Source organism: Opisthocomus hoazin, chromosome 5 (assembly GCF_030867145.1).
Source record: "Opisthocomus hoazin isolate bOpiHoa1 chromosome 5, bOpiHoa1.hap1, whole genome shotgun sequence".
Taxonomy (NCBI): Eukaryota; Metazoa; Chordata; class Aves; order Opisthocomiformes; family Opisthocomidae; genus Opisthocomus; species Opisthocomus hoazin.
Window position 1 is genome coordinate 31,598,334 of NC_134418.1, and position 13,249 is coordinate 31,611,582.

General features: G+C 38.4%; 1 protein-coding gene across 2 annotated transcripts in view; it reads left to right on the plus strand.

The window, feature by feature from the left end:
• Positions 1–13,249, plus strand: part of ANK2 (ankyrin 2) — a 365,935-nt gene that overhangs the window by 272,979 nt on the left and 79,707 nt on the right. For both annotated transcript variants that reach the window (XM_075420874.1, XM_075420873.1), the window contains 4 exons: positions 55–153; positions 2,272–2,370; positions 7,857–7,929; positions 9,348–9,428. In XM_075420874.1, coding sequence (XP_075276989.1) covers positions 55–153; positions 2,272–2,370; positions 7,857–7,929; positions 9,348–9,428 — 352 coding nt within the window. The remainder of the gene's footprint in view (positions 1–54; positions 154–2,271; positions 2,371–7,856; positions 7,930–9,347; positions 9,429–13,249) is intronic.

The window sequence follows — 13,249 nt, forward strand, 5'->3', positions numbered from 1 at the left end:
GGTGGTTGTTGTTCTTTGTTTGTTTGCTTTTATCATAACTGCCGTGGACAACAGAATGGGTACACCCCTCTTCACCAAGCTGCTCAACAAGGCCACACTCACATCATTAATGTTCTTCTTCAACATGGGGCCAAGCCCAACGCCATCACCACTGTAAGTCTGTGAAGTGCCAGCAGGAACTTGTTTCCCTGGACGGTTCTTTTCTTTCCTTTCTTAGGACTAGAGAGCAAGCCTTTGTTTTGGTGAGAGTATCCCCCGTACACCTGGTTGCCAGATGTGTACATGTAACTTCCCCTACTTTTCCTTATCCTCTTCAGGTAGTTCAGATCAGATCTAACTCTCTGTGCACTAAACTAAATGTGAGGTGGGAAAACTGATTTCTGAGCTGCAGGGTCAGGCTGGCCACAGCTAGCTGTGCTGTGCTTGTTCAGTTGCCCTCTGCTTCAATACTTCTGTCTGTAAATTGATATCTCGATAAGGATTTTTCCATAAAAATTAAGGGAAAATCAGACCCTGGGCTTTTTTGAAGATTTGCATGTAAATTTCTGTCCCTCCATCTGCTGGATCTGTTTCAGGTTCTTACTGAGTTCACTGATGTTAATGCCTCCTCAAACACCATCAGTAACCTCTGGCACAGCTCCTTCTCCACAGTCAGCCAGGAATGCAACTGTTCTATTTCATTTTGATGTTGTTATTAGTCATCTCTAGTTGGGTAATCTTTAAAATGCAGCCAGAATGTCCAAAACTCATGCCATTCCCCAGAGTGGATCAGGTTTCTATGTACATAGATTGTGCATGCTTAAATCAGCACTGGTGTGCTCTGTTTGGTCCTGGAATAATCACATTGAATAATCTTCTGTGAAGTTATCCAAAAGACCAGTTTATGCACCAGCTCATCAAGGAAGAGACCATCGTAGTCAGCTTCTGGGGTTGTAGGTTCTATTGGGCATATTCAACCGCAGGTCTCTTTACTTGCTTGCAGTCCTTATGTTGGGACTGTCATGCCTGAAACTAACGCAAATCCAAGCAGGGTCTGAAGGCTGTGTCTTTACTGCACAGCTTGCATGCTTTCTCAGGTACTAGCTCTGTTCGTGTCCACACATTGCAATCTCTAGCTGGAGATAAGAGAGAATTTCAACTTGAGACATCTTGCAGGGGGATACGGGAGTGGGGTATGAACAGTTAATGTGCAAGTGACAGTAACAGTCAAACTATTTGTGCTGTGAAGGTGCTGCTCTATTAATTTTGTGCTGCTAATCTGCAAACCCTGTGTTGCTTCAGGGTTGCTGAGCTAGACTAATACAGAAGAACTTATAGATAACTAAACCCAATAATAAAGTAGACAGATGCCCGCAGGCTAATATCCTGCATGCAGTGCAGTGGTGTCACAAGAGAAATCATTCCAGTGCAAAGAGCCATTCCGGTGGCTTTCCACAATTCCCCCAGCAGGCCAGCATGATGTCTTTTGGTTCAGTGCAAAATAACATAAAAGAATTCTCTTTACAAAGAATTATGGAAGACGTCCCTTCCTCCCCAAGTCGAGTGACATGGGGACCGTTCAAATTGATGAAATGGAGATAAATACGCCTAAACACTTACTAAATTATCATCTTAATGTCCGTTTGATGAATGGCGCTTCTATTTATCATGGGTATTTAAACTGCAAATAAATTTATCTAAAGGGAAATTAATTCCCTACCCCCAAGCCTTACATATGTTGTTTTTGTGTTTGTTAAATCATTAGCTTTTGTGTACTTGTATTGGACATACATTTTTGTTGTAAGGAGGAACAGGAGTGTATCTGGACAATACAGCTTCAATCTTGTATTCCCTAAAGAGGGAATTGTACCTTATAAAGATTTAGCAGCTTGAACTGGAACTAAATCTGTAACATTTAAAAATACTTCTAAAAGAAGAGTATTTCTAATGTAGACCTGTTTGTGCAAAATGAAACATGAACTTCTGCAGACAAGACACATTCTGTATAGTGAAATTTGAGCACTGAAGGGTTAAACCATACAGGGCTATTTTATTTAGAATAGCAGGCAGATGTAAGTGTGTTGTGTTACCATGGTAATCAGGGCTATAGTCTTGAAGAAGTTACAAAGACAGAGTCAGATGTAACAGTAAAAAGACAGTGATTTTCCTAGGCTGCGCCTTGTTTTGGATGGAAATGCTGGCTCATGCAGTGTTGAGAGTGATCTCATTGGTTCGCATCGTAATCCTCCCTCTCATTCCGCTCACTCTCTCCCTTCTCTCTTTTCTCTTCAGAATGGTAACACTGCCTTAGCTATTGCAAGGCGTCTGGGATACATCTCAGTGGTCGATACGCTGAAGGTTGTAACGGAGGAGATTACTACCACCACAACTGTGAGTTGCAGACGCATTAAAATGTCTCTCTTCTTTATTCAGAATGTTGTTTTTCTCTGCTTCCCTCAGACTCTCCATGTGTCTCTCCTGCTTTTATTTTCTGTTTTTAGCGCCCCCCCCCCCCCCCCCCTTTCTGTTGAATGTTTGCAAAAGTGCTACAATGCTTTTGGTATATCTGTTAAGCATGTGGAAGTGTGTGCAACACACCAGGCTTCACAGAGCTAAGTAACAAAATCTATGTGCAGACAGGTGGAAAACAACTATTCAAAAGCAGAGTAAAACTTTTTTCTGAGCTGCAAACCCAAACTTTCCAGAAGTTTGTGCCTTGTTGTTTAGATCCTGTCCTGTTTCTCGTTTCGCCTCTCCTTTTCAGTCTGTCCTTACATTCCCACACTTTTGACACCTACGGAGGCTCAGCCGTGGCAGTGCGCCATAGCAAACTTCTTAGCATTTGGACTGTACCAACCATGGACTGGGGCCAAGCTTAATGATGCTCACTAGATGGCTCTGAATCACATCAGTCGTCTTTCTACTCAAGTCCCTTTCGGTTCAAATAGATCCTGTTTTTCCAAAATATGGAAGAATCTTGCCGTATGTGCTCAGTTCTCTCAGTCCTCCACACTCTTGGTAGTCTGTATTTTGACTTCAGGGTTTGTGAAAGGGATGTACTGAGCATCAGCAAGGTGTTACTGTTGCCTTAAGCCAGGAAAAACTGATGTATTCTGACCCTCTGGGAGGGGAAGGTTTTCTCTTCTTGGACTTTTACCTCCCATCTACAAATGTTTTAGCAGGTAGGAAGGGAGAACATTAGAAATAGAGCATCATTTAAGAAATTAATTTTAATTTAAATTTCCATTACTGCATTTTTATCTTGAAACACTGTTGCAAGGTTGTAAGATGCCTTCCCCCCCCTTTTTTTAATGCAAGAAAGATTAACAGCTTAGAAAACTGATCAGATCTAGATGTCATTTAGGAGCTCAGAGCCATAAAAATCCACAGATTACTTAAAAGATTCCACTACTCTATCAGGGAGAGGGTTAGAGGAAGGGAAGAAATCCAAAGTCTCTTGTAAAGAAATGGGAAAATAATTTTGATTTTGTCACGTCCTGACAGCAAGTCCCACTGATGTTAACTGAGGAAGATGGAATAAAAGTAACATGGCATAAGTCTGAAAACAGAGTGAGCCATAATTTATTAATGACCTGCAAAGATCAGACTGAGTCAGGTTTGGACAAGGAATTCCAGTGTAATTCCAGAAATCACTTAATAAAGACTGTATGGTTTTGTTGTTATTTATTGCGTGTTCTTGTTTAATCATATAGCACATCACACATGAACGTACATAAACACGTATCTATTCAGAGATTTGGAAAAATAAAACCTAGGTAAAATTTTTCAAAAAACTTTATGAGAGAAAAAAAAGAGCAGGAGAGAAAAAGAGAAACTGTTTTCAAAAGTACACTTTTTAGCCTCAGATGACACCTTTGGTGTTCTCTGTGCCGTGTCCTGGCACAATTTTTCTCTTTATGCCTGACAGAAGTTGTAACTTCCTTTCTATCGTACATTGTGTTACACTGTGGAGCCTTGTACCTTGTCATAGGTAAGTATTAGGTATTAGATGCTTTGTAATAGTAGGGACTGCACGATGAAGACACACCTGTGAGTTACTTATTTTGGATAAATGTTTCTTTACACTTTGGGGATAATGGATTTTTCTACCAGATATTAGATGCTTAGGGTTTAGGACCGAATCAAATACTGAACCTTACTTCCATAGCTGACCTCTAATGCTTGCATTTAAGAGAAATCAGAAATCTTGAACTGTGTCTGTGTACAAAGCACTGCTTTTAAAAGTCAGGTGGGAAGCCTCGATAAACTCAGCAGATTTTTCAGCTATGAGTTTGTCTGAATGTTGTACCTTAGGGATATATAGAATATAAACCTCTGGTGATGTTCATGGTGGGGAATGTTGATTAAAGATAATTTAGAACAAGTCCTAAAAAGGAGGGATAAATAACAGGCAGTCACAGGCACTCCCTGCAGTAAAGTTCTACAGATGGTGGGGTTGGTGTTGCCAAACCAGAACACAGCATTTACTGCTGAAAAAAAGATTCTGTCACCATAGCTACTTTATTCTCTAAGGTTGTAGCTGAGTGATGCATGGAGGATGTTAGACAAGCTGATGCTTTATTGATATTCAAGTCACTGGCATGTGAGATGAGGAAAAGACCTCCAGTGCCAAAGCCTTTGGTCTAACTTTGAACAATTTTTCCTCTTATTTGCATTAGTTATTTATTATTAGAGGAGCCATGAATATGAAACAATAGAGAGAATAAAGTGCACTTATTTTTACTCACAGATTAGAGACGAATAGGAAATCAATCACAATAAGCTAGACTTTGAAAGGTTTGCTATGCAGTTAAGTTTTGGGGTGTTTATACAAGCAGGCATAGTCTACCATGGACAAATGAATATATGAGGAGCTTTGAGCTTGTTTACAGTATACTGCTGTTGAATAAGTAGTCACTGAATGTACATATAAGTTTATATACTGGAATTATAAATCTGAATTATTCTATGCCACCAGCTGAAAATCTGGCCATATAATGAAAGTCTTAAATACAGAAGCCTAAAGTAAAGCACATAATTGAGTTCTCAGTAGCATTAAACAGTGGGGAGTTTGAGAAATATACGTTGAGCAGTTTTCAAAGTAGGCCCTTCATGGGTCTAGATACGGATTTTAAATTTTGAGAGTATTTGACATTTCTAATGTGCCTATAGTATTATATTATAAGTTCATTTAAAAACATTGCTTCACAGCTTCTGTTGGGAATTGATGTAGAATTAATGATTCTTTCTGAGTTCAGTGTTCCAGAGATAGCATTAGAGATTTTTTTGTTCCTCTGAAACATGTATGCATGCACTCATGCACACACACTCTCTTGATTCTGTTTTCCAAACTTTGTTTCAATTGTTAAATTATGTAATAATTTTCTCTGATTGAAGGGAAAATAGGGAAGTAAATAAAGTATTATTACTTCTCTGTAAATAAATAATAATGTCTGAGAGCCAGAGTCAGAGACCAGATTGATATTATATAGGGGCCTGTAAAAACCTAGTTTATGAATAAATTTATGTAATGATAAATAAGCTTTAGTTACTAGGGCCTTCAGATCTAAGTTAATAGAAAGACAGTATACAATATACCTCTCTACCGGCAGCTTGTGGACTAGAATATTGCAGCATCCTTTCACTTCTGTGTTCTTCTAATCAAGCGGATTTGGTATGTAAGCTAAGGTTGGGATCTTGAATAAATTTTGGTCATGCAGCAGACATACAAAAACTAGCATTTGTGACTCCTAGGCAGACCCATTCTTTCCCCTTTCTTCAGAATTGGTCACCTCTTCCTGCCTTTGTTTTTTTTCCTGACTTGTCAGTTATTTTACATGGGGAGCATACAAACTGACCATAGAGAATTTGCAGTTCACTTTGTGTAGATACAATTACAATTGCAATGCTAGTAAATTGGTACTCACATACAGTGCTTTCCACTTCACTTGAAAAATGTACAGCCCCCTTCATCTGGGTGTATTTCTTTAGCCCCGTGTCAGTGATATTTTTTTTTTTAATGTATGATGTATTTGTTAACTTACTGCTGTATTGTTGAAGAAATGAGGTCAACGTCATCTCTGGCTTTGTCACCCTACTGCTGCCTGATATTTCTATTGGAAGAAAGCCATGGGAATGCAGGGGGGAAAAGTCAGACATATTGGTGGAGGCATTAGCTGAACATGAACTAATTTTCAACAAGGAACATGTGTTATGAAAAACACTGCAACAGAAATAATTAATTGTCTTGAATCATGGGTAAGAGTGAATTTAGGAGGCCTAACGGGGATTGTCGTTCTTCCTCTGTACCTCAGGATGGTGAACTGAAAACTGCTGTCACAGTTAAATACATTTCAAACATGTAAAGCAGACTTTTAAACAAATTTCCAAAGTAATTACGTTGTTGGTAACTTTTTTATTTATAAAAGTGCAGTGTCGTATAATAATCAAGAATGCTATCTTTGTCAGTTTGTTAGAAATTGAGAAGTATGAAACAGAATCAGGAAATACGTAGTAAGTTTTGTGCAACAAAAACTGCTATTGACTTCACTGCTTGATATCAGTGGGCATTTTCCCAAAAGCATATTGCGTAAGGGACTCAGGATTTGGCTGACATTAATTATCCCTCAGATTGTATGCTCTTTTGCTGCTTCTGCATGTAATGTTAATTTATGCCTGATAGATACCGTCCACCAAAGGGGTGAAGTACTACCTCAGTGGGAGTTTCACAAGGCACATGGCCTCCTGGCATTCCTGTCTGTGCCAAAGGGGCACATCTGCTCCTACATGCCTTAAAGGGCGATGTGTTGACTCCCCTCCATAGCTCCCCAGCTCAGCTGACTGGCTGCAGATACGGGGTGGAGCCAGGGAAATATTTCTTTTTCTGTCATGACTAATGCTGTTCTGATCACTGCTCTTTTTAAAGTCCTTGGCATTTTGTCTTCTGTATTGTAACACACTGAAAGAGTTTCCTGCAGGCAACTTTTTCACACCTTGCACTTCCTACAATTTCTCTCATTATGTTCTTCATCTCCTTCTCCAGTCTGTATCTTGATGCTAAAAGGATGTCCCCATTCTTGATTTAGCACCCCTGAACATCTTCTGTTTCCTCCTGGAAGTAATTTATGAAGATAAAATAGTATAAAAAAGAAATCTTCCAGTGTTCTGCTCTGTGCTCTCACACTTAAACAGTGTCCTCCCAGCAGTCCTCAATCCATACTTGCCTTGTATCACAATATTTTAACCATTTAGGTGCACAAAATATATTGGAATCTTCAAATAACTTTTTTTTTTCCCTGATGAAAACATGATTTGGGGGAATATACATGATTTATGAGAAGGATATAATTAATATGCAATGTAGTCGCTGCATCGGGGGGGGAGAGGGAAGAAATGTTTCAAGTGATCTGTATAAATCCTTCACATCTTTTTTTAGTTTAAAAGTTTCACATCATTCATAACTTCATTTCCAAACGCTATACGATTTAATAATTTCCATATGCCACATACAACTTTCTGAAGCTCTTCTGTAGACATTACCTAATTCATTTTAAAATAATCTTGAAAACATTGAGCTGAATTGTTCTACATGCGTCATTAATAAATGAATTTGCTGAGGGTTTTCTTTTCTTTTATTCCTCTGACCAGCTCATTATCTTTATTTTTTTGTACTTTTCTGGCAGAATAAATGTTTCCTTATACAGCACTGAGAATAAGAGCTTCTGGAGTAAAGATGAAAAATAAAGTTAGGGGAAGGAGAAACATACTATAAAATGTCTCAACAGACCCCGCTGCTGTTGCTGTTGAAAATATCCTGCTGTAAACTTTGCTGCTTCTTTTGGTGTTTAATTTGAGGATTGATTCTTCTGTCTTTGCAGACTGTAACAGAGAAGCACAAGCTAAATGTACCTGAGACAATGACTGAGGTCCTGGATGTTTCAGATGAAGAAGGTGAGCAACTTTGCTAAGTTCCTATTCCATATCACTTGCATAACCTGTAATATAGGGTCAAGATAGGTGCTTAAGTACTTTGACATCTTCATTTTGCAGTACTTGAAGTTCTATGTAATGGCCTTTTTTAAATGATGTAGTCATTATGGCACTTGAGTAAAGACGCCAAAAATTCACCCAAACCAAAATCCTGGACCTCTACATTTTTTTCAGAAAAAGCTTATCTGAACCAAATCAACAAATGAGAACATTTCCTGAGTTCAGTTTTTAAGATTTAAATGTAGAGCTGTCCTAAACCTGGGTTTGACCCTCCCATAAAGAGGAATTTGAGCAGTAAATTTCTTGGATCAGTGCCACCCATTTCAGATACGTATATCTAGGAGTTCTGCCTAACTGGAAACATTTGTGTAAGAAGATGCATAAGGTAGAAGGTGAGCAGATTGTTCCCTTGAGGGAGCTTTTGGCACACACAAATCACAGATACATACGGCATGACATAAACTAACAACATGCTAATAAGTTTGGCACTTAGGTTTTGGAGTCTATTTTCTGTTGTGTATGACAGCAGATATGTGTTGTACCGCTTAGCTAAGTCCCAGGAACATTTCAGTGAACTTCTTGAGGGATTGATAAAGTACTGTGGTTTTATACAGCACAGAATTAAGGAAATAGCTTGACCCTTTCTAAAAGTTCACAAATGTCTTTTTACAAATTTTAATCACAATGACATCTGATAAATATACACACATTTGCAAGAATTTTTGAAGTACTTTTTTACTCTTCGTGTTGTTAATTAATATTACAGTATCTTACATATGCCATTTTATGGTTATTAGTATTTCCTGCAAATAATTGGTGGAGTGACTAATTTCAAAAAGTCCTAGGGATTTAGGAACATAGATTATGGGGTAGGGGTTTTTTCTTCTACAGGAACACAAATGCACTTGTGGTTCTAAATGGTATTGGAAGTTAATGGCGTTCATGTTCCTAAACTGCTTGTATTACTTTTTGAAATAGGATTTATGCTGATAAATGAGTTACACTCTTGAGAAAATAAGACGTTTAGGCTCCAGACATTACTTTTTTTTAATGCTTGTCAAGCTGCAAGTGAAAGCAAACAAGTGTGATTCCAGAGAAATTATTTTCTGCTGCATCATGATCAGTGAAATGATGTCTCTTAGGCATTTGTTTTTACTGCATTTTCTCTGTTTGAAAAACATTGAACTACTTGTGTAATTATTGTGATAAATGGCCTTTAAATTGCTTATAGCCTTATGTTCACTTTGTTGAATTTTCTCCCAATCTTTTGAACTACCATTTAACCGTCCTTAAATCCACAAAGCCTAGTATGTCTTTCTGCTTCTACAGGACTGATACAGGGTATTTGTTTTTCTCAAACCAATTTATATGTTGTGCAGCCTTTAAACACTCTGATGATGAACGCTTCAGTGATGGTGAAGCATATAGTGGCACAGGTGCTGTTAGCAGAAGTTCATGGAGTAAGACTTATAAACTTTCTTTTCTTGTTCAACTTGGATTGTTATTTTATTTCTTGTGTTGAAGCAACATGAATCTGCTTAATCTGGGTGCCTAACACTGCTCCTTTTCATTACTTTTGAAGTGTGACTGGGCGTGTGTTTCCTGAAAGGTGGGAGGAAAAAGGGAAGCCAGAGAATCCAAGATTTATTACCTGTATCTTGACTATGTTGGCAGAGCTTACTGTGGGCATCCAGCATGACTAATGCTCTCCAGTGCTTTGAATTAACATTCTCTGCGTTCTGTTACAATCTGACGCCTACTGTTTGTCAATTGCCAGCAGGTGTGACATAGGTACTCCGGCACATTGCTGCTTAAGGCTCAGTGCTGAGCACTCATACTGATAGTGCCTCTGTGATCCGGCTGCAGGTTGCTAAGCAGGTTGGTCACAGTTAAAGCACTTCATGCCATTGTCCTTGTAAAATCTGTTTCTACAGGCAAAACATTGAGGATGTTGCAAAAATTCCTAACATCGATGGTACTTGTCACAGAAACAAAATAGATGGGGGCAGGTAGACTGCAAAACTTTTTTAATAAAGAAGATGAGCATTTTAGTGATGATGTAGTCTTTATAAGAGGCCAGCAATAAGGTTTCTGTGATGCTGTGTTCTTAGGTGCTTTAAAGTGACACAATATGTTCTGAAAATGAACAGGACACGATAAACCTGCCAGCTGTAAATATGTAATTATAAAGTTGAACACAAGAAGAGTATTTGAGCGAATAAGTATTTCAGGTTCCATTGTGAAACTTGTTTGTCACTGGTGATAAGTATTTTGTATTTTGCCTGATATTGCATAACTGTATGCTGTTATGTTAATAATATAGTATTCATGTTCCTAAAACAAATTAAAATGCAATATCCAGTCTTAGCAGTATAAAATAAAGGAGCATATAATCTATGCAAAAGCTCAGCTTGGAATGTAAGGTCCTGCTCCGTGTAGCCTATTTTAAAATATTTTGAATGGACTGAGTGTCCCACTAATTCTTTAATTTTCATACAGCATTTTTATGTTTAGCAATTGTATTATTCAGAATTCTTTACCTTTTACTGTACCTGAAAAAAAATCTTTCCTTTGAACAGAACCAGATTATATTTTTTATTTAAAATTGCATTTAATTTTTTTTTTAAATTAGATTACTTTTTTTGGATGATAAGTATCAGAGTGAAGTACAGAAGCAGGTGTGTGTTGTCAGGGAAACAGAAACACCCATGCTAATAACAGACCAGATGAAATTGGGTTTGTAAGGTTTTGTGCAAGGATCAAGGAAGAAGTGAAAAAAAGGAAACTTCATAGGCTAGCAAAAAGACGATTGTAGAAAAATCCTACTTCATCTGCTGCAAGCCTACTATGTTGTCCTACATGTATCAGATATTCTATGACATTTATAAGTGTTTCCTGCTTTGTGACCATCAGGGCCAAAGATGTATCAGCACAGTTTTATTAAGCAACTTATTCCTACACCACAGAAATACAGACCTGCACATGCGTGTAACCGCTGCTTTCACTGTACTCTAGTCCACCATGAAGACTGTTTAAGGACAATCTTCCGTTGTTATTTGCTCAGCACTGTGCACAGTGCAAATGTAATACAATCACTGTTCATAAGTTGATGGCCTGATCCTGCAAAAAAGGTTAAGAAGTGCTTCTCCCTAAGGGTGGAGGTTGCACTGCAGATTCGCACAGGCCTAGCTGTGAAGTGGTGTGGTTTCTGAAACACATATCCATGCCAGCAGAAATGCTTTGTGCGGATAGTTTTGTACTGAAAAAAATGTGCATTTTTATCATTGTGTCTGGAGAAGCCATTCATATTGCTGCAAAGTTTAGTTCCTTTAAAGCTGTTGCCACAAAAGAAGCAATTTGCACCTGAGGGATCCTTACAGCAGTGAAGGACAATTACTGCAAAGCATCTTGCAATATGTATTTTAGTGACATCTGCAGAATGTAGTGACGTTAAACACAAGCAGATGTTTCTGTTAGGGCTGAGTCGGTGTAGATACACAGGAAAATCTGGAAAAGGCATGAACCTTTGTTTTTGTTCTCCCGTATGTGAATATTGTATTGAGGAGCATGTTGCTGCTCCTCTGTACTCATTCCATGCGTTATTTTTGTGGTGAAAGAGATGTACAAAGTGCTGGTGGTTTGTCTTTGTGACTCTCATCTGATATAGTACAGCAAGTGTAGTGCTGTACATAGAGCATACAAGACCAACCAGTAAAACAGGTTGTCAAAGAGCTCTCGTTTATGTCTTTCTGGGCCTCCTCATCTCACAGAATCACAGAATCACAGAATGGTAGGGGTTGGAAGGGACCTGTGTGGGTCATCTAGTCCAACCCCCTTGCCGAAGCAGGGTCACCTACAGTAGGCTGTAGAGGACCTTGTCCAGGCGATCTCTTTTCAGTCCAGTTAATTTTCAAAAGCCCTGGTTTCACTGTCTTTTTGAGAGTAAGTTCTGGTTGCTGTAAGAAGTTGTCATAGCTCTAACCACACTCTACCACATCCTCCATTATGTCAGCACAAACGTTTCACCATGTGGTGAACCAACCAGAGAACTGATCTGTCTGAAAATTAATCTCTTTATCTGTTCTGACAAGTTATTTTTTGGCCAGACTACTTTTGCAGACAGAAGGGAATAGAAAGGCTGAAGTAGAAGGTGAGACACTATTGTCAGAAGCAGCATGCCCCTGAGATGGCTCCCGTAAAGGTCAGTTCACACCTCACAGTAATTAATGCTGACATTTCAATTGCAGAGAAAGGATAGACAAATATTGAGCAAACGAACATGTGCAAATAGTCAGTGGAGTCTCAAAAGTCAGTTGGAATCACAGTATCCAAAGAACAAAAAGTGTCTCTTTCATGAGGGGTGCTTGTCTAAAAGTTGCTGAAGAGTCAGCCCTATGCCTGGTTGAGACACAAGGTGATGTTGTTGGCCTTTTTTTTAACTTTGTGTTTCTTTAAAAAAAAATTACAAATATTGAAGTAATCTTAGAAAGAAGGTGATTAGGCCATCGAATTTGCTGAATTGTTTCTAAAAATGGAAACAGCGTCATCACATGTCCTTAAATAATTTATAAAATAAAATATACATTAATGTCTACATACAATAATGACCCAGTGTCAGATTGTTGCATTTTTCCTCTCACAGAGTTGATCATTTTCTGCTTTTTATTTTTAAAGCTTACTCAAAATTGTGATTGTACATCATTCAAACGTATTCACACTAATAGTATCTGTGGAGAAGTGGGGTTTGCTATCCCCTCGTGAATGTGCATTAATGACAAGGTGGCATATCTGTGAACTACTGCGTTGTTGAAGGACATAAAAAATGTGATCTTAGATTCCAGAAAGCAGTTCACAGTGAATCCATATCTGATCCTTTTTGTTACTGAAAAAAAGTTGTTTTCAGTGTAGACAATCTTTTCCAGTGTAGAGAAACAATCAACAAAGAGAGCATTAGAACTGCTTAGTATGTCTGATTCAGACATAGGCTCACAAAGGACTGAGAATTTACTACTTTACAGACCGACACAACAGTAGGGTGCCGGAATTTATTTCTGGCACTGTTGATGATTCCTAAATGCCTTTGTGGAAGTCACTCGAATTATCTCGGTCTTCCAGTTGTAGAATGTGATAGGGATAAGCTGCTTTGCCTGGCACCTTCGGAGCTGTGAAGAAAATACAACATGTATCTGTTTGCCTACCTTTGTAACTGCTTGCCTGGAACTAACTGGCCACCTAGTTACTGTTATGTTGCTGTTATTAAACAATAATGTGCTCTGGTACC